The following is a 23,568-nucleotide window of genomic DNA, read 5'->3' as shown; positions in this document are numbered from 1 at the left end:
AGTGGATAATACTTTAAAATCGTCGGCTCAGTATGCTGCAGCAGTCAAAAAAGCAAATAGAATGTTAGGAATTATTAGGAAGGGAATGGTTAATAGAACGGAAAATGTCATAATGTCTCTATATCGCTCCATGGTGAGACCGCACCTGGAATACTGTGTACAATTCTGGTCGTCGCATCTCAAAAAAGATATAGTTGCGATGGAGAAGGTACAGAGAAGGGCAACCAAAATGATAAAGGGGATGGAACAGTTCCCCTATGAGGAAAGGCTGAAGAGGTTAGGGCTGTTCAGCTTGGAGAAGAGACGGCTGAGGGGGGATATGATAGAGGTCTTTAAGATCATGAGAGGTCTTGAACGAGTAGATGTGAATCGGTTATTTACACTTTCAGATAATAGAAGGACTAGGGGGCATTCCATGAAGTTAGCAAGTAACACGTTTAAGACTAAATCAGAGACAATTCTTTTTCACTCAACACACAATAAAGCTCTGGAATTTGTTGCCAGAGGAGGTGGTTAGTGCAGTTAGTGTAGCTGGGTTCAAAAAAGGTTTGGATAAGTTCTTGGAGGAGAAGTCCATTAATGGCTATTAATCAATTTTACTTAGGGAATAGCCACTGCTATTAATTGCATCAGTAGCATGGGTTCTTCTTAGTGTTTGGGTAATTGCCAGGTTCTTGTGGCCTGGTTTTGGCCTCTGTTGGAAGCAGGATGCTGGGCTTGATGGACCCTTGGTCTGACCCAGCATGGCAATTTCTTATGTTCTTATATTCTACAATAATAAAAATTTCCCCAAGGTGGATTACAGCTAACACATAAACATCTAATACATAACACACCAAACAAGACTTCTGTGCCACCTGATCTGAGATAGATGTGGGAACTAGCGACAAAGAGAGTGAGGGGAGCCAAAAGTTCAACACCTTATTCCTGGAAGACTGCTCAGCCTCATGCCAGGGCTTTAAGATCTTACCGGTTAGTGTTTCTCTTAGGGCCTTCATCTTCTAGATGCAGTGCTGCTGCGCCCTAAGAGACATTCAGAATCAGCTACAACAAGTGAAAGAATCCTTAATCAGGGCCCAGGTAGCGATGACAAAGTGTGAATCTGTTTTAGATATTCAAAGCCCACAAATATAGGCCTTGAAACTGCTCACTGCGGTCTTATTGGCTTTAGGCTTTTCTATACTCTTCTCTTTATTTATTTTTTGACAGAACTTAAGTTACCTTGGCAGCCCCTGAAATATAACGGCAGAATACAAAAGCAGCAACAAGGCAGAAAAGGCCAAAAAAAAAAATATAGGAGAGACCGGGACAAGTCTGTGTGGTTGCTCTGATGAAGAAAGACCGAGGAGCTCACTGCAGAGACAGGATTGTGTCTGTACCCTCAAATACCACCCATGTGTCACAACTAAGTCATGCCTGCTTGTTGATGGAGAACAGTAGACAAGCAGGGACCAGAAAATGGATACATTTTTAAGTGAAAACCAGAAGCATAAATACTTGATGATAGACAACTGATAATTTCAAGGTAGAAAAACTGTGTGACATGACAGTGGCCCAGAGCAAGAGAGATCCTAGGATGAATGGGCACCGGCATAACTAGCAGAAGAAGTCATGATCATACCATTATACAGGTTTCTGGAAAGATTTCACTTGGGAGTATTGTGTCCAATTCTGGAGGCCATTCATCATAAAGAATTAAATGGCAGCAGGCCAAAGGAAACTTACCAAAATGGTAAAGGGTTTGCACCAAAAGCCCTATGAGAGGAGACTTATGAATCTAAATCTGTACATCTCAGAAGAATGGCGAGCAGGAGATACAAAAGACAGTCAAATACCTGAAAGCTATGACTGATGCCCAGGAGGTAAGCCTTTTTCAATGGAAGGAAAGTACTAGAACAAGGGGTCATGATATAGGAATCTGAAGTAGTAGATGCAAGAAAAAGTCAAGAAATACATTTTCATTGAAAGGATGAATGAAAAGACCCCCCAGTCAATCAATTCAAATGACAAAACATTTGAGGCATTCTTGTATTTAGATGAGCAAAAACACCTTATGTGGGGATTGTATCCCTCCATGTCTGTGTCCTAGTATCAGCAGACAGCCAACAGAATGAACTGAGATTTGAGAGCTTACACAGGGGACCTTCTAGTATGAATAAGATGATTGAACATTGCCGAACAAGTTCTTGGCTTCCGTTTTGGACCCATTTATTCATGAGCCAGCTCTAGCAGCATGTGCTAATGGGTTTTTATGCACACTCAATTTTGCTGCATGTAATAACCTCAATGTGTCTCAAAAGTGAAATACTAAATGGTGGCTGAAGGGGAAGGCCTGGATTTTACTTTCTCTGTAAAAGAACAGTATGCAAGAACACCTCTTCCAGATCTCATATTGATTAATTATTTGGTAATCAGTATCTCACTCAGAGCATTCTGGTAGTATACCAAGTAACAAATCTTTGTAATAAATAAAAATGTGTAGGCCAAATGGGAGTACACTATTTTTCTTTTGAACAGAATATATGCACTACTATTTTTTGGGCAAAGCACATTTTTCAATTCTTGGACAAGTTCCTTAAGAAAGTCAATAAACAGTTATTAACCAAGTTGACTTCGGAAAGCCAGCGCTTATCCCTGGCAGTGAAATACAAGAAACAGATTAACTATTGGGGATCTGCCGGCTACTTGTGATCCAGAGTGGCCATTGTCAGAAGACAGGATGCTGGGCTCAATGGACTTAGGTCTGACCCACAGCAGGGCATTTCTTGTTTTCATTTCTCCACGTACAAACGTGATCTAACAGAGATTTCTTATGAGCTAATGCAACATACATCTTCTACTTCTCAACATTTATTAGAAAAGGGCAATAAAACAAATATAGTAAACAGGCCAAACTTACTATTGCCCCTGTCAAATAAATTAGAGATGTCTCAAAAACCAATTCCTCACACTCTGCTGCCACAATGCCTCATGGGGCACTGATCTTTTCCTGTGTTCTCAGTTAACCCGTTGGCTGGGTAGGGGGTGGGGGAAGATATTCTCAGGGTTGAGCAGCTCAAGAGACCCCGACCTGCCATCATGCATTATGGATGGAGTCTCTCTCTCTCCCGTGGTATTTTCCCCCAGAGGAAAAATACCACAGGATTCACAAAGCCACAAGGGGTTATTTACTGCAGGTTTGTGAATCCCATGGTCTTTTTCGCTCAGGGGACAGATTATTTCCCTTAGATTAGGGACAGGGGAAATAATTGATGGTACCTGAATGGGCTTTGAAGTGGCTGACAAATCATGAAAGGCAGAATATAAATAAAAAATTAAGTTAAGTTTCTCTCATAGGTATAACGTGAAATCCATGTTCTGCTACTGCTATTTTCATTGTAAAATGACCTCACAGTGCACCAAGGCAGATGTGGTCATACTTCCAGCTGCAGGTTACAGTATAAACAAGAGTGCTTTAAGAAACCCAGTAAATAAAAAAAAAAAAGTTTAAAAAGGTTATCATTTGTAAAGGGTCCTCTTCCCTCATTTTCTAAACCGAAAGGGGACTCCTTAGTCCAATAACTGTTTAAAGATCTAGCTTCTAGTATAAACTTGAACACTATTAAGGACTTTTTAAAGAGTAATTGAAGGCAATTTCACAGTACTTAAGCAGAGGTACATAACCTGAGATTCAAGAGCCAGATTTAACCTTTGAGGGCCCACAGACTGACATTTAACACACCCTTTTTGAAATGCACCAACTGCCTATATATTTAAGAATTAAAACAGCATGCTTGCATAATATTGTCTAAACATAAAACTCGCATTCACCATACAAAATAAAACCTTAATCAACCTCTTACCTCTTCGATTAAATGTTTTATCACATTTAGGGCACTTCAATATTTTTTTGCTACTGCTCTGAACAATCACAGGTGCTAACCCTTCTGGAAAATGTCGTATAGAATCTGAATTCTCAGTCGCTTCTTCGATATTATTTTGTTCTTTATCACTTTGCTCTTCAGTTTGTGTGTCATCTTCAGGAGTATCATCTCCAGATGTCTCCTCTTCCGGTCCATCCTCATCTGCATTACATTCACTACCCGAACCTTCAAGGTCAATTTTATCAGACCCATCTTTGTAGGAATCTATTTTATCCATGCTGTTGCAAGAGTCAGCATCGATTTCATCATCACTGTTCTCAAATTTAACCGGGCACTTACGATTTCTTGTTGATCGTCTCATTGAAAGCTCTGTTTCATCAAGGATGTTTAGCTTACGTTTTTTTCCTAGTGGAAGTGACTTATGGGCTTTAGCCACGTGGTTTTCCAAAGACTTTTTGTAACAGAAATTCCGAGCACAAAAAGTACACCTGTGACTGCTTGGCACTTTACTGCCACAATCGTCGACAATCTCTGCTGGTGATGTAGATTCAGTTACAACAGACTGTAGGCAAATACTTTCATTAGCTAGTAGTTTAACAGCATCTATAATATCTAAAAACTTTGCAGCTTCTAAGATTGAAGGGATCTCATTTTCATACACTAAAAATTCAGACGTATACAGAAAGTTGAGCAAATGCTGGAAGACAGACTGGGTGACATGATCCAAAGTGACAACATTCGTGTTAGGATTTTTACTCAAACAAGCATTGAAGTAGCTACTGCCGACAGCAACGACCACTTTATGAGCACTAAATTTTTTCCCCTCTACTTTAATAACTAGATCGCAAAAAGATGGCAGCTTCAGTCGATCATCGTTTAAATATTTAAGTAAATTTCGGTTGTACTGCCAAGAACTGAGAAGCTTCTTTTGATCTGGGGATGGGGGTAATTCCTGAGGACATTCAAGTATGTCTGGAGTAGCTCCCTTTAGAGGATGAGTGGCAGACACATTTTTACAGTCTACTACAAAGATACCTCCTGAGGCACTTTTTCCATTCCCTGATCGCGTCTTGTCATCAAGATTCTGCCTGATTTTTCTTTTCTTCATTGCAATATTGTAATGCAATAACTATGACCCTCATAAGGTTTTAAAAGGCTAACATCGAAACAGGCTTAGCCTGAACATTTCTGTTGATATGCCCCAGGTTGTCATGTTCTACAAAAAACACAAAGAAAATCAAGTAGTTAAATTTAATTGATATGTAGTAAGGAACAAAAATGTATTTATTAAAAAACATACTTGAAATGCAAACTAATAAAAGCTATAACAAATAAAGATCCTTACCTATCAGTATCTTTTGGAAATCAGAAAAATTAAAGCAATAATTCAACATCGACAACTTAAAAATCAGGTATGCTGCTACCCTGTATCACATTATGACAGGGGTAGCCAACGCCAGTCATCGAGAGCCACAAACAGGTCCGGTTTTCAGGATATCCACAATGAATATGCATGAGATAGATTTGCATAAAATGGAGGCAGTGCATGCAAATCTCTCTCACACATATTCATTCTACATATGCTGAAAACCCTGCCTGTTTGTGGCTCGGGAGGCCCGGAGCTGGCCACCCTGCATTATGTTGTAATAACTTCAGAAAGTATTTAGCACCATAATTTCTGGGCTGCTGAAATCCAGCAGCCCTCAATTTCAACTGGATTTTGAAAAAAGTAGCAATATTTGTATCTCCTCATGGTGTATAATCTATAAAACAGTGCTACAACCACAACACACACATCAACATAGCAATCTTTAGAAACAGCTAAATTGAAGAATAAGAAGAAAAGAAGAGAAACTTAATTTTGACCCACACTAGATATTACTTAAACATTGTCTACAATTTCTTATTAATGTTCTCAAATTAAGCATTTTCCTGTTCTTTGAAAGAAAATGAGAGCCTCCTTGAAGGAAGAGGTGAATACTTCCCTTTTCAAATTAAATACTATACATTTTGCAAATTCATGTCTACAGCTCTCAGATACCAGATTCAGACAAATGTTTCTGCTATAACTTGTATGAAGTCTGTCAATAGTCTAAGATTTTGATATCTAAAAATCTAACGGGCCGATACAGTAAAAACACAGGAGAGCGGGCAAGCGCCCACTCTCCCAGCGCGCGCACAGGCTACTCTCCTGTGCGCACGATTCAGTATTTTAAATTTATTAAAATTAAGCCCGGCGGTAAAAAGAGGTGCTAGACACACTAGCGCGTCCCTAGCACCTCTTTTTTGACAGGAGCGGCGGCTGTCAGCGGGTTTGACAGCCGATGCTCAATTTTGCCGGCGTCTGTTCTCGAACCCGCTGACAGCCACAGATTCAGAAACCGGACGCCGGCAAAACTGAGCGTCCGGTTTCAACCAGCGAGCCGCAGGCCTATTTCAATTTTTTTTCTACTTTTTTAAACTTTCAGGACCTCCGACTTAATATCACCTTGATATTAAGTCGGAGGGTGCACAGAAAAGCAGTTTTTACTGCTTTTCTGTGCACTTTCTTGGTGCCTGGAGAAATTAGCGCCTACCTTTAGGTAGGCGCTAATTTCTGAAAGTAAAACGTGCGGCTTGGCTGCACATTTTACTTAGTGAATCGCGCAGGAATACCCAATAGCGCCCATCAACATGCATTTGCATGTTGCGGGCGCTATTAGGTTCGGGAGGATTGGACGCGCATTTTGGACACGCTATTATCCCTTACTGAATAAGGGGTAAAGCTAGCGCGTCCAAAACGCACGTCCAAATGCGAGCTCCGATGGAGCGCACTGTACTATATCGGCCTGGTAGAGAGTACATACAGGGTTGGCAGTTCCTATGAACCCCATACAGGGGGAAGTAGTTGGAACTGCATTTTTCTTTTAGTTCATACCTTTTTTTTGGCAGCTCAAGGTGAATTATATTCAGATAAGTATTTCCTAGTCCCCAACCAAAGGTCTTACAATCTAATGGCCTTAATTACTAAGCTTTTCCCCAATTGACCTAGAATAAGGAAGAAGCTTTAGTAAATGAGACCTTCAGTTTGTACTTTAGACAACAGAGGGTGAAGTGACTTGCCCAAGGTCACAAGCAGCATCAATGGGAGAAGCAGGATTTGAACCCTAACTTTCCAACCCACTACTCTAACCACTAGACTACTCCTCCACCCCACTTGGTTATAGCTGGGTAGAAGTTCCTATTGTCTATTTAAATACCAAGGTAAAAAAAAAAAGCAGGAAATTTTTTTTAAAGCATTTCTGGAAACAATGAAAGCCTAATGCAAATTTATAGAGTTCTATTAACACTTCTCTAAACACATTTCTGTGAACCAAACATAAACATGATGCAATTTGTATTCATAAGCTTTTAAATATTTGCCTTTCAGCCCTGGGTAGTGCTTTAATACATTTGTTATTACTTTATTTTTTTCTGATACCTAGCTTTCAATTCTGCAGGCAGAGCATTATGGGATAGTCTTCTTCAGTAATGTAAACCCTTAAATAAAATGAGGGATAAACTGTTACAGATTAGCCTTGTCACTGGGCATGAAATGATGCACCAAGCAGTAAAGGAGTATTATTCTATTTTTGGTTTACCCATAAGCTACTTTTATTTTGTAAAACGTGCCTGGCTAGACACTTTCTTGAACACTAGAGCTGCCCTTTGTCAAGATGTACAAAAGAATCCCAGGACTCCAATACTGTCCCAACTCTACTCCTGTTATAAATTCATAAAATTTAAAAATATATCCAGTACAACAAACCATAAAAACACATGAAAAAGATCAAATGCACCTGGCTCACCCAAAGATAGATAACACACGATACATTCGATTTGACACAATCTAAATCTGATTTAGATATACAAAGATATCAATACAGATTTTACTCGGCATATTAAAGCCAAGGATGTTTAAATGACTGCACACTTTTTTAATATACGCAATATGCCACAGCAAGCTCTTTAAGCGAATGGTCCCAAATACTGTTTCTCATGCTGATTAAACTGTTATATTTATTTGTTCAGAATAAATCTGAAATATTTGCAAGACTTTAACATTTTGTAAGAGAGACTACTGCAATCTCACTAGAACCAAAGCTACCACCATCAGCTTCCAGAGAATACTGATAGACTAAAGGCCCTTCCATGTGAGCGTTTACGGGCAGGCTCATAACCACCAAAACCTGCCATGACTGCAACTACAGGGCCCGGCTCCGCGCTGCCGGATATTCCCGAGTAATAACAAACATGACGACTTCATCAGCGTTGTAACTCACCACGGCCAAGCCTCGCCACCGCTGAAGGCCAAGTCTACCCAACCCTAGTGTTGCCAACCTCGCTTATTTACCGCGAGATTGGGCTTCTTTTCCTAGTCATTCGCGTTTTTTTTTTTCCGATTCGCTGGTTGCTTTTAATTGGGCTATTTTTTCTGCCAGTCGCGTTTTTTTGGGCTTGTTGGGCGGGACTTGTGCTCTGATGTTACAGTGATTGGCTGCTGCTGCTGCTGCGATGAAGCCTGTCCATAGCAGGCACACCCTATCCCTATATTGCAGCAGTAAGCCAATCAGAGCAGGATTCAGATAGTGAGCTGCAAACCTTGGTGATGGATACCTCGCGAACACATTTTTGTTGGCAGACCTGGAACGGGAAGGCCAGCAGCGCGGCATTGGAAGGCAACAGCAAAAGAATCTTCAGCATGTGCAGCTACAGCCAGGTATCAGGAGGGGGGGAATGAGAGTGGGGGGGCAGAGATGTGCTTGGAGGGGGTGGGGAGAGGGGAATGAAAGAGTGTGGGGGCCAGAGATGTGCTTGGAGGGGGGTGGGGAGAGGGGAACGAATGAGAGTGTGGGGGCCAGAGATGTGCTCGGAGGAGGGTGGGGAGAGGGGAATGAGTGAGTGTGTGGGGGCCAGGGATGTGCTCGGAGGAGGGTGGGGAGAGGGGAGTGAGTGTGTGGGGGCCAGGGATGTGCTCGGAGGGGGGAATGAGTGAGTGTGTGGGGGCCAGGGATGTGCTCGGAGGGGGGAATGAGTGAGTGTGTGGGGGCCAGGGATGTGCTTGGAGGGGAGAATGAGTGAGTGAGTGTGTGGGGGCCAGGGATGTGCTCGGAGAGGGGAATGAGTGAGTGTGTGTGTGGGGGCCAGGGATGTGCTCGGAGAGGGGAATGAGTGAGTGGGTGTGGGGGCAGGGATGTGCTCGGAGGAGGGTGGGGAGAGGGGAGTGAGTGTGTGGGGGCCAGGGATGTGCTCGGAGGGGGGAATGAGTGAGTGTGTGGGGGCCAGGGATGTGCTCGGAGGGGGGAATGAGTGAGTGTGTGGGGGCCAGGGATGTGCTCGGAGGGGGGAATGAGTGAGTGTGTGGGGGCCAGGGATGTGCTCGGAGGGGGGAATGAGTGAGTGTGTGGGGGCCAGGGATGTGCTCAGAGAGGGGAATGAGTGTGTGAGTGTGTGGGGGCCAGGGATGTGCTCGGAGAGGGGAATGAGTGTGTGGGTGTGGGGGCCAGGGATGTGCTCGGAGAGGGGAATGAGTGAGTGTGTGTGTGTGTGGTGGGGGGGCCAGGGATGTGCTCGGAGGGGGGAATGAGTGAGTGTGTGGGGGCCAGGGATGTGCTCGGAGAGGGGAGTGAGTGAGTGTGTGGGGGCCAGGGATGTGCTCGGAGAGGGGAATGAGTGAGTGTGTGTGTGTGGGGGCCAGGGATGTGCTCGGAGAGGGGAATGAGTGAGTGTGTGTGTGTGGGGGGGCCAGGGATGTGCTCGGAGAGGGGAAGGAGTGAGTGTGTGTGGGTGTGTGGGGGCCAGGGGATGTGCACGGAGGGGGGAATGAGTGAGTGTGTGGGGGCCAGGGATGTGCTCGGAGGGGGGAATGAGTGAGTGTGTGGGGGCCAGGGATGTGCTCGGAGGGGGGAATGAGTGAGTGTGTGTGTGTGGGGGGGGCCAGGGATGTGCTCGGAGAGGGGAATGAGTGAGTGTGTGTGTGGTGTGGGGGGGGCCAGGGATGTGCTCGGAGAGGGGATGAGTGAGTGTGGTGTGTGTGTGTGGGGGCCAGGGATGTGCTCGGAGAGGGGAATGAGTGAGTGTGTGTGTGTGTGGGGGCCAGGGATGTGCTCGGAGAGGGGAATGAGTGAGTGTGTGTGTGTGTGGGGGCCAGGGATGTGCTCGGAGAGGGGAATGAGTGAGTGTGTGTGTGTGTGGGGGCCAGGGATGTGCTCGGAGAGGGGAATGAGTGAGTGGGTGTGTGTGTGGGGGCCAGGGATGTGCTCGGAGAGGGGGATGAGTGAGTGTTGTGTGTGTGTGGGGGCCAGGGATGTGCTCGGAGAGGGGAATGAGTGAGTGTGGTGTGTGTGTGGGGGCCAGGGATGTGCTCGGAGAGGGGAATGAGTGAGTGTGTGTGTGTGTGGGGGCCAGGGATGTGCTCGGAGAGGGGAATGAGTGAGTGTGTGTGTGTGTGGGGGCCAGGGATGTGCTCGGAGAGGGGAATGAGTGAGTGAGTGTGTGTGTGGGGGCCAGGGATGTGCTCGGAGAGGGGAATGAGTGAGTGAGTGTGTGTGTGGGGGCCAGGGATGTGCTCGGAGAGGGGAATGAGTGAGTGAGTGTGTGTGTGGGGGCCAGGGATTGTGCTCGGAGAGGGGAATGAGTGAGTGTGTGTGTGTGTGGGGGCCAGGGATGTGCTCGGAGAGGGGAATGAGTGAGTGAGTGTGTGTGTGGGGGCCAGGGATGTGCTCGGAGAGGGGAATGAGTGAGTGAGTGTGTGTGTGGGGGCCAGGGATGTGCTCGGAGAGGGGAATGAGTGAGTGAGTGTGTGTGTGGGGGCCAGGGATGTGCTCGGAGAGGGGAATGAGTGTGAGGGGCTGGTATCTCTTATTTCCTAGCGTGTAGCAGATGGACTCAGGACCAATGGGTATAGTGTACTCCTGTTAGTAGTTGGAGACGGATCAGATTTCAATCTGCCGTCAGCCCCTAGTACATATACCCCTGCAGGAAGTGCAGCTCCTCAGTATTTTCCGTCCCCAAAGCAGTTAGGGACTACCTGCACGCTCTCTGAGCGTTAGAACCAAAATTCAAGGAAAAACCCAAATTTAAGAAGAAAAGTTTACCTGAAGACTAGCCCCGCTCTCCTGCGGTGATACCCTCGGGTCCCTCCCCCATTTGAGATTCCTGAGGTGATTTCCGTGGTCCCTCAGAGGTGAGCCTCGGTCCGGTGGCCAAATCTCAGCAGGGACTTAGCCCCTGATTTCGGGCACTGTTGAGAGGCAGCAGGTGCATTCCTCGAGCGCGGCTATGAAGGCATTTGCCCTCTCCCCCCGCAGCCGGAGACCGCCCGGGACGAAACCGGGAAGCGCCGAAGACAAGGTAAGGTAGAAATCTTCTATGTAAACGGTCTCCGAGGATCGAAGAGGAGCACAGGCTGCTGATCGGAGCCAGTGCCGCTGGGTTGATCTGCCCTAGCAGGGCTAGGCCCTGGCTGTTCCCGAGGGTCTACCCACGTGGAGACCCTCCGAGGAGGTCTCCATCTTGACCCGACTCGCCTCGCCGTTCAACTCGAGCGCACAAATTGAGCTAGGCGCACAAGTCCCTTGTGCGCATAAACTTAGGCACACATAATACCTCACGAGCATAAGTTGCGTGCACGGAACAAGGCGCATATCTGCGGCTAGGCGCACATCTCCGCGCACATCTCCGCGAATATCTGAGGCGCACTGGAGCTCACAAGAGCTCACGCGGCCACAGTCATGGCACCTCCAGAGTCGGGCATAAAAGCGCAAGGCCTCTGCCAAGCATGCCATGTCAGAGCCGCACAGAGCGAGGAGGCAGACGCCCTGTCCGCACAGTTGGGGGAGGCCCTGGGAGATCCAGGCCAGGGCCGTTCCAGCCAAGGCCCAATGCTAGCTCTTCAGGGGGCACCCCAGACCTAGCAGGCCCCAGGGAGTCCACCCCGCACTCGGGGACTCCCAGATAACCGGCGCCCCTCAACTTAGACCCAGCTTTGATATCCTGGGTGGAGCTGTTCAAGGGGATTCACGCCTTTGTCAGGATGCAAACTGAACCCGGGAGGTCCAGCCACAGGCGCCTCCGGAGGACCCTCATGCCCCAGGACCCTCTAGGCCTAGGCACAGGTCCACACCGTCCAGAAGTTCCGCCTACGAGGACACAGACCACTCTGAAGAGGAAATTGAGCCCCTGGAAGAAGGGGAACTCCCCCCAGGGACAGAGCCATACCAAACCATGAGACGCTTCTTCACAAAGGATGAGCTCCTGGACCTAGTATCCCAATGTCTAACGGAACTCGCTATCCTGGGCCAAGGGCCCTCAGGGGAACCTAGAATGAACCCCCTGCTGGAGGGCCTTCGTCAGACGTCTCGCCATTTTCCTCTCTTACAGGCGGCACAACAGCTAATTGACCTAGAATGGAATGCTCCAGAGTCCTCATTCAAAGGGGGTCGAGCGGGAAGGGGGCGGTGTTTGAGTTGGGCGGGGGGAGGGGGTGGGAGAACAGTAGGGATTGGGTGGGTTATCCCTGAAAAGAGTGTTCCAGTTTTCATGGCAATTTAATGTGCATATCTGGTGTACCTGTATTGGTTTTATCCTTTCCTGTTGCATAGTGATTTGTGTGTACAATCGCTCAATAAAAATATATTGAACATCAAAGGGGGTCGAGCATTGTCGGCCATGTATCCCCTGGACCCAGCGACCAAAGAACTCCTGGCGTGCCCTAGGGTGGATGCCATGGTCTGCGCGGTCGCTAAGCGCACTACCATCCCAGTGGAGGGAGGAGCGGCGCTCAAGGACGCTCATGACCGGCGCCTAGAAGCCTTGCTAAAGCAGTCATTCGAGGTTGCAGCTCTGTCCCTTCAGATTGCGGCCTGCTGCACCGTGGTGACGCGTGCCTGCCTATCTCAAGCCAGGAACAGCACCCCGGGAGAGGACATGGAATCAACTCTGTCCTTTCTCACCGACGCGGCTTCCGATCTAGTGCGTACAACAGCCAGAGGAGTCTCGTCCACTGTGGCAGCCAGAAGACAGCTCTGGCTCCGAAATTGGTCGGCAGACACCTCTTCCAAGACGAGTCTATCAAAGATGCCCTTCAAAGGATCCCTCCTCTTCGGCAGCGAACTAGAGAAACTGGCCAACAAATGGGGTGACTCCCCATTACCGCGCCTGCCGGAAGACAAGACGAAGAGAAACCAGCGTCCCTTCCACAGATCCGCCAGAGGCAGAAGCTCACAGCGCTTCAACCCTTTCAAAAGCAACTATCGAGCACCCCGCCCTACGAGCAGGAGCCAGTCCTTTCAGAACAAGCACACCAAGAGAGGAACCAGTGCGGGTGCAGGCTCCGGCCGCACCCCACAATGAGAATCAGCCGACCCATCCAAGGGAAGATGCTATAGGGGCAGACTAGCCTTATTCTACCGCATATGGGTCGAGATAACTACGGACAAATGGGTCCTGGCCATCATCCGGGAGGGGTACTACCTGGACTTCATTCGAACTCCCCCCGACAAATTCGTGGAATCTCCCTGCCACGACCCCCTCAAGAGGGCGGCAGTGGAAGCTACACTGAACAGGCTTCTGACCCTTGAGGCCATAACCCCAGTGCCTATACGGGAAATGAATACTGGACATTACTCCATTTACTTCATCGTACCCAAGAAAGAGGGCATATTCAGGCCCATCCTGGACCTCAAGTCTGTCAACCGCCACCTAAGGGTTCCCCGCTTCCGCATGGAAACCTTACGATCCGTCATACGGGCAATACAACCGGGAGAGTTCCTCACATCCCTGGATCTGTCGGAGGCCTACTTACACATCCCAATGCATCAGGAACACCAGCGCTTCCTACACTTCAAGGTCCTGAATCGTCACTATCCGTTCCGGGCACTACCCTTCGGGTTAGCCACAGCACCCCGGACGTTCACCAAGGTAATAGTAATAGTGGCGGCAACACTCAGGAAGGAGGGAATCCTCGTTCATCCCTACCTGGACGATTGGCTGATCAGGGCGAAGTCACCGGAGGAAAGCCACCAAGCAACCAGCAGAGTCATAGCACTACTGGAAAGCCTAGGATGGGTAGTCAACATAAACAAAAGCTCCCTACAGCCCGCACAGTCGCTGGAATACCTAGGCGTCCACTTCGACAAGAAGGTCAGCCTGACCCCCGCGAGGAGGTCAAAGCTGCGGGGCCGGCTTCAGACCTTGCTGAGCGTTCCTCGTCCCACAGCATGGGATTACCTGCAAGTCCTCGGACTGATGGCGTCCACGCTGGAAGTAGTGCCATGGGCGCGAGCACAATGAGACCTCTACAGCGCTCACTTCTAACGCGGTGGAGTCCACGGTCCCAGAACTACATCGTACGCCTTCCACTCCCGGGCAGCGTCCGGAACCAGCTACGGTGGTGGCTGCAGAACAGCCACCTGAGCCGGGGATCAAGCCTATCCTCCCTAACCTGGACCCTGCTCACCACAGATGCCAGCCTACACGGATGGGGAGCACACTGCGAAGAGCTGACCACCCAAGGGCAGTGGAACGCAGAAGAGGCGGGATGGAACATCAACCACCTAGAAGCGCGGGCAGCCAGATTAGCCTGCCTGCGGTTTGCCCACAGACTTCGAGGCAAAGCGGTCTGAGTGATGTCTGACAACGCCACGACGGTGGCCTACATCAACCGACAGGGCGGAACCAGAAGCCAACAGGTGTCCCTAGAAATAGACCTCCTGATGGCGTGGGTGGAAGCAAATCTCCAGGAGATCTCGGCAGTCCACATTGCCGGGAAAGACAACATCGCGGCAGACTTCCTCAGCAGAGAAAGTCTAAACCCAGGAGAATGGAAACTGTCATCCACAGCCTTCCAAATGATAGTGAATCGGTGGGGGATCCCAAACATGGACCTTCTGGCAAGCAGATCCAACACTCAAGTACCCAGATACTTCAGCTGCAGACGGGACCCGCAGTCCCAGGGGATCGATGCCCTGGCCTGGCCTCCGGGGACCCTTCTATATGCCTTCCCGCCGTGGCCCTTGCTGGGCGCAATCATTCACAAGATACAGCGACACAGGGGACTAGTTCTCCTGGTGGCCCCGGATTGGCCAAGAAGACCCTGGTACGCAGACATGAGAAGACTGCTGGCAGGGAACCCACTACCCCTGCCGCCGCACAGAGACCTGCTCCAACAAGGCCCGATCCTTCACGAGGACCCGACTCAATTCTCGCTTACGGTCTGGCCATTGAGAGGGCTCGACTGAGGAAGAGCGGATACTCGGGGGCAGTAATAGATACTCTCCTCCGAGCACGCAAGTTCTCCACATCTCTAACGTACATAAGGATTTGGAGAGTCTTCAAGGCCTGGTGCGAAGACCACAATGTCAAGCCACGCCCCTCCAGAGTTCCCGTGATCCTGGAATTCTTACAGAATGGGCTACAGCAGTGTCTGTCCCTCAATTCCATCAAGGTACAGATAGCATTGTCATGCTATGGCTCCAGGAGCGAGGGCAACAGCATAGCCTCGTACCCGGATGTATCACGCTTCCTGAAAGGAGTCAAACACATTCGCCCACCTCTAAGATGGACGGTACCTCTGTGGAACCTCAACCTCGTCTTGGAGTTCCTAGCGGGATCCGCCTTCAGACCCCTCCGAGGCCTATCTCTCCGTCTGTTAACCTTAAAGACAGTGTTCTTGCTGGCCGTGTGTTCGGCCCGCCGCATCTCGGAGCTACAAGCACTGTCCTGCCGTGAACCGTTCTTCAGATTCACCCCGGGGTCATCCAACTACGCACAGTTCCCTCCTTCCTCCCAAAGTGGTCTCACACTTCCACCTCAATCAAACCATCGCACTACCAACGATGGGCGGCGTGAAGAACTCGGGAAAAGACCGTAGCCTACGTCACCTCGACATAGGCAGACTCCTAGCCAGATATTTGGAAAGGTCGGAACCGGTACGAAAGACAGACCACCTTTTGTCCTTCACAGCGGAAAGAGGCAAGGGGAAGCGGCCTGCGGACAACCATTGCCCGCTGGATCAAAGAAGTCATTAAGGCGGCCTATGTAGAAGCAGGAAAACCACCACCTCTACAAGTCAAGGCCCATTCAACCAGAGCCAGGCGGTGTCCTGGGCAGAGACTAGAATGCTGTCACCTGCGGACATCTGCAGAGCAGCAACGTGGTCCTCTATCCACACTTTCTCCAGATTCTACCGTCTGGACGTACAGGCTCAGGAGGACACAGCATTTGCCAGGACAATTCTAAGTGGACCCCGGGCAGCCTCCCACCCGATTCGGGAGTAGCTTTTATACATCCCATTGGTCCTGAGTCCATCTGCTACACGCTAGGAAATGGAGAAATTACTTACCTGATAATTTCGTTTTCCTTAGTGTAGACAGATGGACTCAGCATCCCACCCTGGGCTGCCCTGAGGCATTGTGCCAATGAGTTACGGGTAAGCCATGTCTTTATTTACCTAAGACGTCCACCCTGCCCGGTGTCGACGCTTTCCGGTTGAGTACACTGGCAGTCTCCAGCTATAGTCAACCAATCAGTTCAAGTTAATCAAGTTTAATCGAGTTTAAACGTTCTAACAAGTTAGTTAAGTTTAACCATAATATGAAGTTAATCATCAGTCAGTCACATATATATCCACAACGCTTTTCAAGGAAGAATACTGAGGAGCTGCACTTCCTGCAGGGGTATGTGTACTAGGGCAGTGATGGCTAACCTATGACACGCGTGTCAGAGGTGACACCGAGACTTTTTGCTGACACACGCAGCCTTTCGTGGACTATCGGGAATTTTTTTTTAATCGGCTGCGCCGAGCCTTTAAAACTAGTTTTTTAGTATCCCCCCACCTCCAGACCCCTCCACCTCCCAATGCCCCCGGGCGCAGCGACAGGCAGATAGGCAGGGCCACGGCCCGAAGAAAAAGATCACGTTTAAACGCTGATGCTCCTCCTCCTTCCTGCCTGTGGCCCCGGAAGTAAACGTTGCCGGAGCCACGTGGGCTGGAAGGAGGTGAAGCATCGGCGCGTGCAGAAGAGGAGCAGCACTTGCGTTTACGGGCAGCCGCGAATCCCAAGTCGCAGCGGCCCGAGAAGAGGAAGAGGCCTGGTAGCAGGGCTGCCGCAGAGCCCATCCTGTGACCCGCGAAGAGGAGTCCCAGAGGTGAGAGAGAGGCTGAGGGTCTGTGTGTGTGTGTGTGCGTGTATGAGATGAGTTGAGAGATTGTGTGTGAGAGTGAGGACTTGAATGTTTGCAGAGACAGCATGTGGGAGTGAGAGAGAGCCTGTGTGTGAGAGTCAGACAGCATGTGCCAGTGAGAGACTGTGTGTATGAATGATTGTATGAGAGAGAGCATGTGCCAGTGAGAGCCGTGTGTGTGTGTGTGTGAGAGAGAGAGAGCATGTGAGAATGAGAACCTGTGTGTTTGAGGGAAGAAGATGGAGAGAAAAGAAACAAAAAAAGACAATATAAAAGGAATTGGCAAAAAAAAATAAGAAAGGAAAGGTGGGGGAAAAAAAGCCTGTGACCAACCAATTAGAAAATGAAGATCAGACAGCAAAGGTAAAAAAACAAAATAAATTACTTTTTAGTGATTGGCACATGTAATCTTTGGGAATGTGCAAGAATAGCACTTTCTCTATGCGGATCGCACAATGTACGAGATCAGCATGGAGAAAATGGAAGCCCACGGGGCCTGCACAGAGGAGGCAGCAGAATGGGCATCAGTGTCAGTAGCAGCAATCGGCACCTCCCCATTAGCCATGCGGCAGCAGTGACAGTGGCAGCAGAGGAATGAGAGAGGTTCTGAGGTTGCTGGCAAAAGAGAGGGGGGTCTGCCTTTAGTGTGTGCATGTGAATGAATGGGAGTCTGCCTGGGGGTGTATGTGTGTGAATGCATGGTGCCTGCATGAGAATGAATTGGTGCCTGCCTGGAGGATGGAGCGGGAGTGGTGTGAGTGACTGGGAGCCTGCCTGGGGTTCAGGTGTGTGGTGTGTGTGTGTGAGAAAATCCAGGGGAGTGAGAGTTTGGTGGAGGGGGAGAGAGTGTTTTAATTGAAGATTTAGCCAATGAAAGTCACTAAGCAGGTAAGGTAAATAATTATTTGTTTTTGCTTTATTAATAAATACAGAACATATATTAAAATTATAACTTTTTGTTATTAATATTAGAACATAAGAAAATGCCATACTGGGTCAGACAAGGGTCCATCAAGCCCAGCATCCTGTTTCCAACAGTGGCCAATCCAGGCCATAAGAACCTGGCAAGTACCCAAAAACTAAGTCTATTCCTTGTACCATTGCTAATGGCAGTGGCTATTCTCTAAGTGAACTTAATAGCAGGTAATGGACTTCTCCTCCAAGAACTTATCCAATCCTTTTTTAAACACAGCTATACTAACTGCACTAACCACATTCTCTGGCAACAAATTCCAGAGTTTAATTGTGCGTTGAGTAAAAAAGAACTTTCTCCGATTAGTTTTAAATGTGCCCCATGCTAACTTCATGGAGTGCCCCCTAGTCTTTCTACTATCCGAAAGAGTAAATAACCGATTCACATCTACCCGTTCTAGACCTCTCATGATTTTAAACACCTCTATCATATCCCCCCTCAGTCGTCTCTTCTCAAGCTGAAAAGTCCTAACCTCTTTAGTCTTTCCTCATAGGGGAGTTGTTCCATTCCCCTTATCATTTTGGTAGCCCTTCTCTGTACCTTCTCCATCGCAATTATATCTTTTTTGAGATGCGGCGACCAGAATTGTACACAGTATTCAAGGTGCGGTCTCACCATGGAGCGATACAGAGGCATTATGACATTTTCCGTTTTATTAGAGCTACAAATATCACAAAATTATGGATTTTTCTAGAAGTGACACACCACCCGAGTTATGCTCTGTCTTTTTATGAATTTTGACACACTGAGCGCAAAAGGTTGGCCATCGCTGTACTAGGGGCTGACGTCAGATTGAAATCTGATCCGTCTCCAGCTGCTATCAGGAGTACACTATACCCATTGGTCCTGAGTCCATCTGTCTACACTAAGGAAAACGAAATTATCAGGTAAGTAATTTCTCCAATTTGTTCTACTCCACTTGATTTCATCTATTTTTTTTTCTCATTTCTTCCCTGTAGCTGATCACCTTTTATAAAAAAAACAAACAAACCCTTATTTTGACAAAAAGAAAGCTTGTCCATACCTGCTGACTACAGGTAAAAAAATGTGACATGGAAACTTGTAATGCTATTTTTCTTATTTTTCTACACCACTTTTGCTTTCCTCTAATTTTGCCTTTTTTTTCTCTTTCGTTTCTTCTCCCTGCAGAAGATCACCTCTGTAAGAAAGCCAGTCTATACCTACTGTTTCCGTCCTTGGCTGCTACACTACTAAATGGTTTTGATCTACTATGGCTACAGTAAAGAACTGGGCTAAATACAGTAAAGTACTGCAAAGCATGGGAAGAGGAATGTGAACTAAAAGCATGGATTCAGCCTGTTTTCAGCAATGAGAATAAGGCTACGTGCAAATTTTGCAAGTGTGACATTCGTGCACATCATGCAGACCTTCTGCAATATGCTAAAACAGAGAAACATGCAAAAAGCTAAGCTCCTTTGTCATCTATGCAACTCACAGACATTGGTGTTTCAATTTCACGTGTTTTGGGCTTTTTTTGGGCTTGTTTTTTTGGAAAAAAGTGCTTGTTCTTTCATGAAAACCTGGCAACCCTGCCCTACAGCTGTGCCGCGACCTGCCTCTTCCGCCATGCTGCCCGCCGACCCGGGAGAACAACGCAGGTCGCATAATTACCCCAGCGCACGACACCCGCGCTTCTGGCACCGCCTCCCAAACAGGCAATGATTGAATACGAAGCCCGTCCATTACTCGGAAAGCAAATTGGAAGGCGGACGCATCTCAGTTCCGGCAAAAGGACCGAATCCGCAAAGGTGCAACAGGCGTTCCTAAAGTGATGGACAGCGGACGCGCCCAATCACAAAGCACGAAACGGGATCGATAATGTTCTTCTGGCAATACCGGAGAAACCTCCTGTTTACATTCTTTAAAAGGGGCGCTGCGAAAGTACAGAACAGATATCCAAAAGCTGTTCACGAATTCGGGTTGTGTAGGGTACTGGCGTTTTGATTTCTGCTTATGTGTTTCATCTCTAGTGTTGATTTAAAACAGAGGCCGTGGGACTACAAATAGAATGACTGGGTGGGAAGGTCAGAAAACCAGGAGTGATCCCCGCAACAGGGTAACTTGACAGCTCTGTATATTGGCATATGGTAATTCACAGAAAATAATCAATTAGCGTAAGTTCGAAATTTGGGGATGGCTTTACTGCTCACAAATTTTAGATGTGAGCTATATGAAGAATTTTCTGTGTTCTCAGCGAAAGAAAGTTGATGGAGAGCTGTCGAGTGATCCAATTCAAGGAGGGCAGCTTTTAGCCAATCCTGGTTTTTGAATTTACATCACAAATCATGGTGTTGAGCCCTAAGGGGTCTCTAGTAAAAATATTATTTTATCTGAATAGATAAAGAGAAATATGCGATTGGGTGTACAGTTCCCCTGCCTGGGCTGCTTTATTTGGCTGCTCACTGCTATGATTAAAAAAACCCAACAGATTCCTACCCCCACTAGGCGTGAATTTTTAGTTAAGGTTTTGAGGAGGCAGGTGGGAGACTTTCAGTTCTTACTGTCTTTTCCTCCTCTTCTTTAATTTGGGAAAAATTAACCTTTAGACCTTATTTCTCAAGGTCCGGGTTTAGAAGAGTAGGGAGAAGATGTTCTTCATTCCTCTTTTAAGGAATATTATTTCCTACTTCAAATTTCTTTTGAAGAAAGTTTTTATCTCCCTTCCTTCTGTTTCTTATATTTTTTAAGAGCTGGTCCTATCATTGTTGTAATTTAAATTTCCCTTGTCAAAATAATTCTGCCCACACCACCTGCAGAAGTTTTAAGAAGACTGGGACATACAACAATGTACCTGAAGAGAAAAGGAGAAGTAAAGAACAACAGTTGTACCCAACTTCCAAACTCATTCCCCACCTCTGCTTGACACACACTAATCTTCTCGAATGGTCCCCCTCTCATATCTCTCTTTTCCAAATCCCTCTCCCATCCTTGGTCTCCTAATGTTGTACCTTTTCAGCGAATAAAAAATCTTGCCCCCTCCGCCTACCGAATCCGGACTCTTCCCTCAGACCAACATACCCATACACGAAGAACTATATGCACCCTATGTCCGACGACAAATACACCTTATGTTCGACGATGTACTCTAGTTTCTACATATCTTGCTTAAAATTATCTTATGGTCCACTCATATACATGGTCAATTCGCGTGTTGTTAGAAATGTTCGTTTCTAGATTGTAATAGTCGTTCAATTAATAAGTCTCTTGTTCAAATGTACATTTACTGTTATAAGTTGCTCTAATGTTCATAAAATGTATTAAGTTGTTCTCATGTAAACCGGAGTGAAGGCAGATTGCTATACTTCGGTATATAAAAGACTCGAAATAAATAAATAAATAAAATCCTGTGTACACCATTTGAAATATCATGGATATTCTGGAGTGGAATTGGAAGGTGCCATCCTGTACCAACAAAGGAATGGAAGAGGTTGGAGAAGCTGTAAGAAGTTTATCCAAGACATATTGACTAAGATATGACAAATTGGAAACTGAGATATATCATCTAGCCTACCCTAGTATCACATTTTGGTTGTGGGAGGAAGCTTCAGTACCACTACTCACATTAGGAAGGGATCTAGATTGGGATTGCAAAACTAGCAGAGACACAGATTGAACTAGGACTGATTACTTTATGTAAATGACTGTGTGAAGATTGGACTTGTAATAATTTATTTTCATTTTGATTGAACTATAAGCAAAGTTATGTTAGAACTTCAGTGTGATTCTTACTAAAACAGTTCTTAGAACATAAGATATTGTGATGGAGTGTATGTCTCTAGGCTGAGAACCAAAGAATCAATGGGGGAAAACTCGAGAGGGAGGGTGAAGAGAACCAGCCTTTCTCAGGGAGCGTGGTTTCTTCCACCAAGAGAGCCCAGAAAGCAATTGCAGCTGTGGGAAGAGGGCAGGCAGGATGACTGGGCCAATCAGGAGAGTTCAGGAGAGGGGCCTATGGCCTTTAAAAAGGGATCTTCAGGAACCCTCCCCCCACTGTAGTCTTCCTTGAGAGGCTTAGAAGGTAATGAGGATGCTCCATGGGAAGAACTCTTGGAGCAGTAAAGGCTGGTGGGATCAAGAATCTGGACCCTCTAAAGACAAGAGCAAGTATTTATTTTTTCTTTGGGATTTGTACTTCTCTTTTCCGTTTCCACTTGCTGAAGTTGTGGACTGAGACTAAAAAACTTACAAATTCACTATCCTGTGACACAACTGGGTGGTAAGACTGTGTTAAGCTATGGGGTTCTGGTGGCTCCATGGATAAGGGTCAGACGGGAGACCAGGTGAAAAGGGGGGTTGAGTCCCTACTATCGGGGGTGGACACTTGAGACTTAACTACCCTGGACAAGTAAATTATTACCTGTGATCTCAAGGAGGGCTGCGAAACCCATTAACTATGCTTCCAGAAGACGGGGACAGGCAGTGAGCCCCAGGACAGCATCACGGATGTGCTATACTGCGTCAGACCAAAGGTCCATCAAGCCCAACATCCTGTCTTCAATAGTGGCCAATTCAAGTCACAAGCGCCTGGCAAGTACCCAAACAGATCACAAGCTACTATTGCTTATTAATTACTGTCATAGCAGTTCATGGATTTATTCTCTAGGAACTTGTGAAAACCTTTCAAACCCAGCTACACTAACTGCTGAGTTCAACCATGTGCTGAGTGAAAGAATTTTCCTCTATTTTTGTTCCAAATGAGCCATCTGCCCACCTCACTGAGTGTTCCCGTTTCCCCCCTGGTCCTTCCAGCATCTGAGAGCAAATAACCAATTTACACTAACGTGTTCAAGTCTCTTCATGATTTTGTAGATCTGTCATATCCCCATTCGGTTTGTCTCCTTTACAAACTGAACACCAACCTCCCTAGCCCTTCCTTTATAGGGCAGCCACTCCATACCCCCTATCATTCTGGTCGCCCTTCTCTGCACTCTCTCCAGTGCAGCCACATCCTCTTTGAGATGTGATGACCAGAATTGCACGCAATATTCAAGGAGCGCTCGAGCTATACAGAGACATTGACATCCCCCATTTCATTTTCCATTCCCCTCCTAATAAATCCCAACATTCTGTTTGCTTCCCTGATTGCCACAGCACACTGGGCTAACTATTCCAATGTAATATCCACTATAACTCCTAGATCTTTCCAGAGTGGTAACTCCCAAGATAGAACCTAACATTGTGCAACTACAATAAGGGTTATCTTTCCCTATATGCATCACCTTGCACTTGTCCATTTTAAACTTCATCCACCATTCAGAAGCCCAATCCTCCAGTCTCACAAGGTTCTCCTGAAATTCATCATAATCCGCTTGAGATTTAGCTACTCTGCACAATTTTGTTATCCGCAAATTTGATCACATCACTCATCGTATCCCTTTCCAGATAACTTATAAATGTGTAAAAAAAAAAAACACCAGTCCAAGTACAGATCCCCGAGGCACTCCACTTTGAGATAGTGGCTGTGTATGTGTTAAAAATATGGGCGCCCAGTTTGGATGCACGTTTTTA

General features: G+C 47.1%; 1 protein-coding gene and 1 long non-coding RNA gene across 2 annotated transcripts in view; one reads left to right on the top strand and one right to left on the bottom strand.

Moving 5' to 3' along the window:
• Positions 1-8,279, bottom strand: part of ZBTB41 (zinc finger and BTB domain containing 41) — a 70,876-nt gene extending 62,597 nt beyond the window's left edge. The window contains exons 1-2 of the mRNA XM_029618368.1: positions 8,165-8,279; positions 3,843-5,079 (exon numbers count right to left, since the gene is read on the bottom strand). Of these exons, the coding sequence (XP_029474228.1) occupies positions 3,843-4,971 (1,129 nt within the window). The 5' untranslated portion in view covers positions 4,972-5,079; positions 8,165-8,279. The remainder of the gene's footprint in view (positions 1-3,842; positions 5,080-8,164) is intronic.
• Positions 8,280-8,438: 159 nt separating this feature from the next.
• Positions 8,439-21,431, top strand: LOC115100295. Its single transcript, XR_003859022.1, has 3 exons — positions 8,439-8,601; positions 18,999-19,076; positions 19,189-21,431. It is a non-coding gene; the product is annotated as an uncharacterized LOC115100295 (long non-coding RNA).
• The last annotated feature ends 2,137 nt before the right edge of the window (positions 21,432-23,568 follow it).

Source organism: Rhinatrema bivittatum, chromosome 10, assembly GCF_901001135.1.
Source record: "Rhinatrema bivittatum chromosome 10, aRhiBiv1.1, whole genome shotgun sequence".
NCBI lineage: Eukaryota > Metazoa > Chordata > Amphibia > Gymnophiona > Rhinatrematidae > Rhinatrema > Rhinatrema bivittatum.
This window is presented reverse-complemented; position numbering and strand designations above follow the sequence as displayed.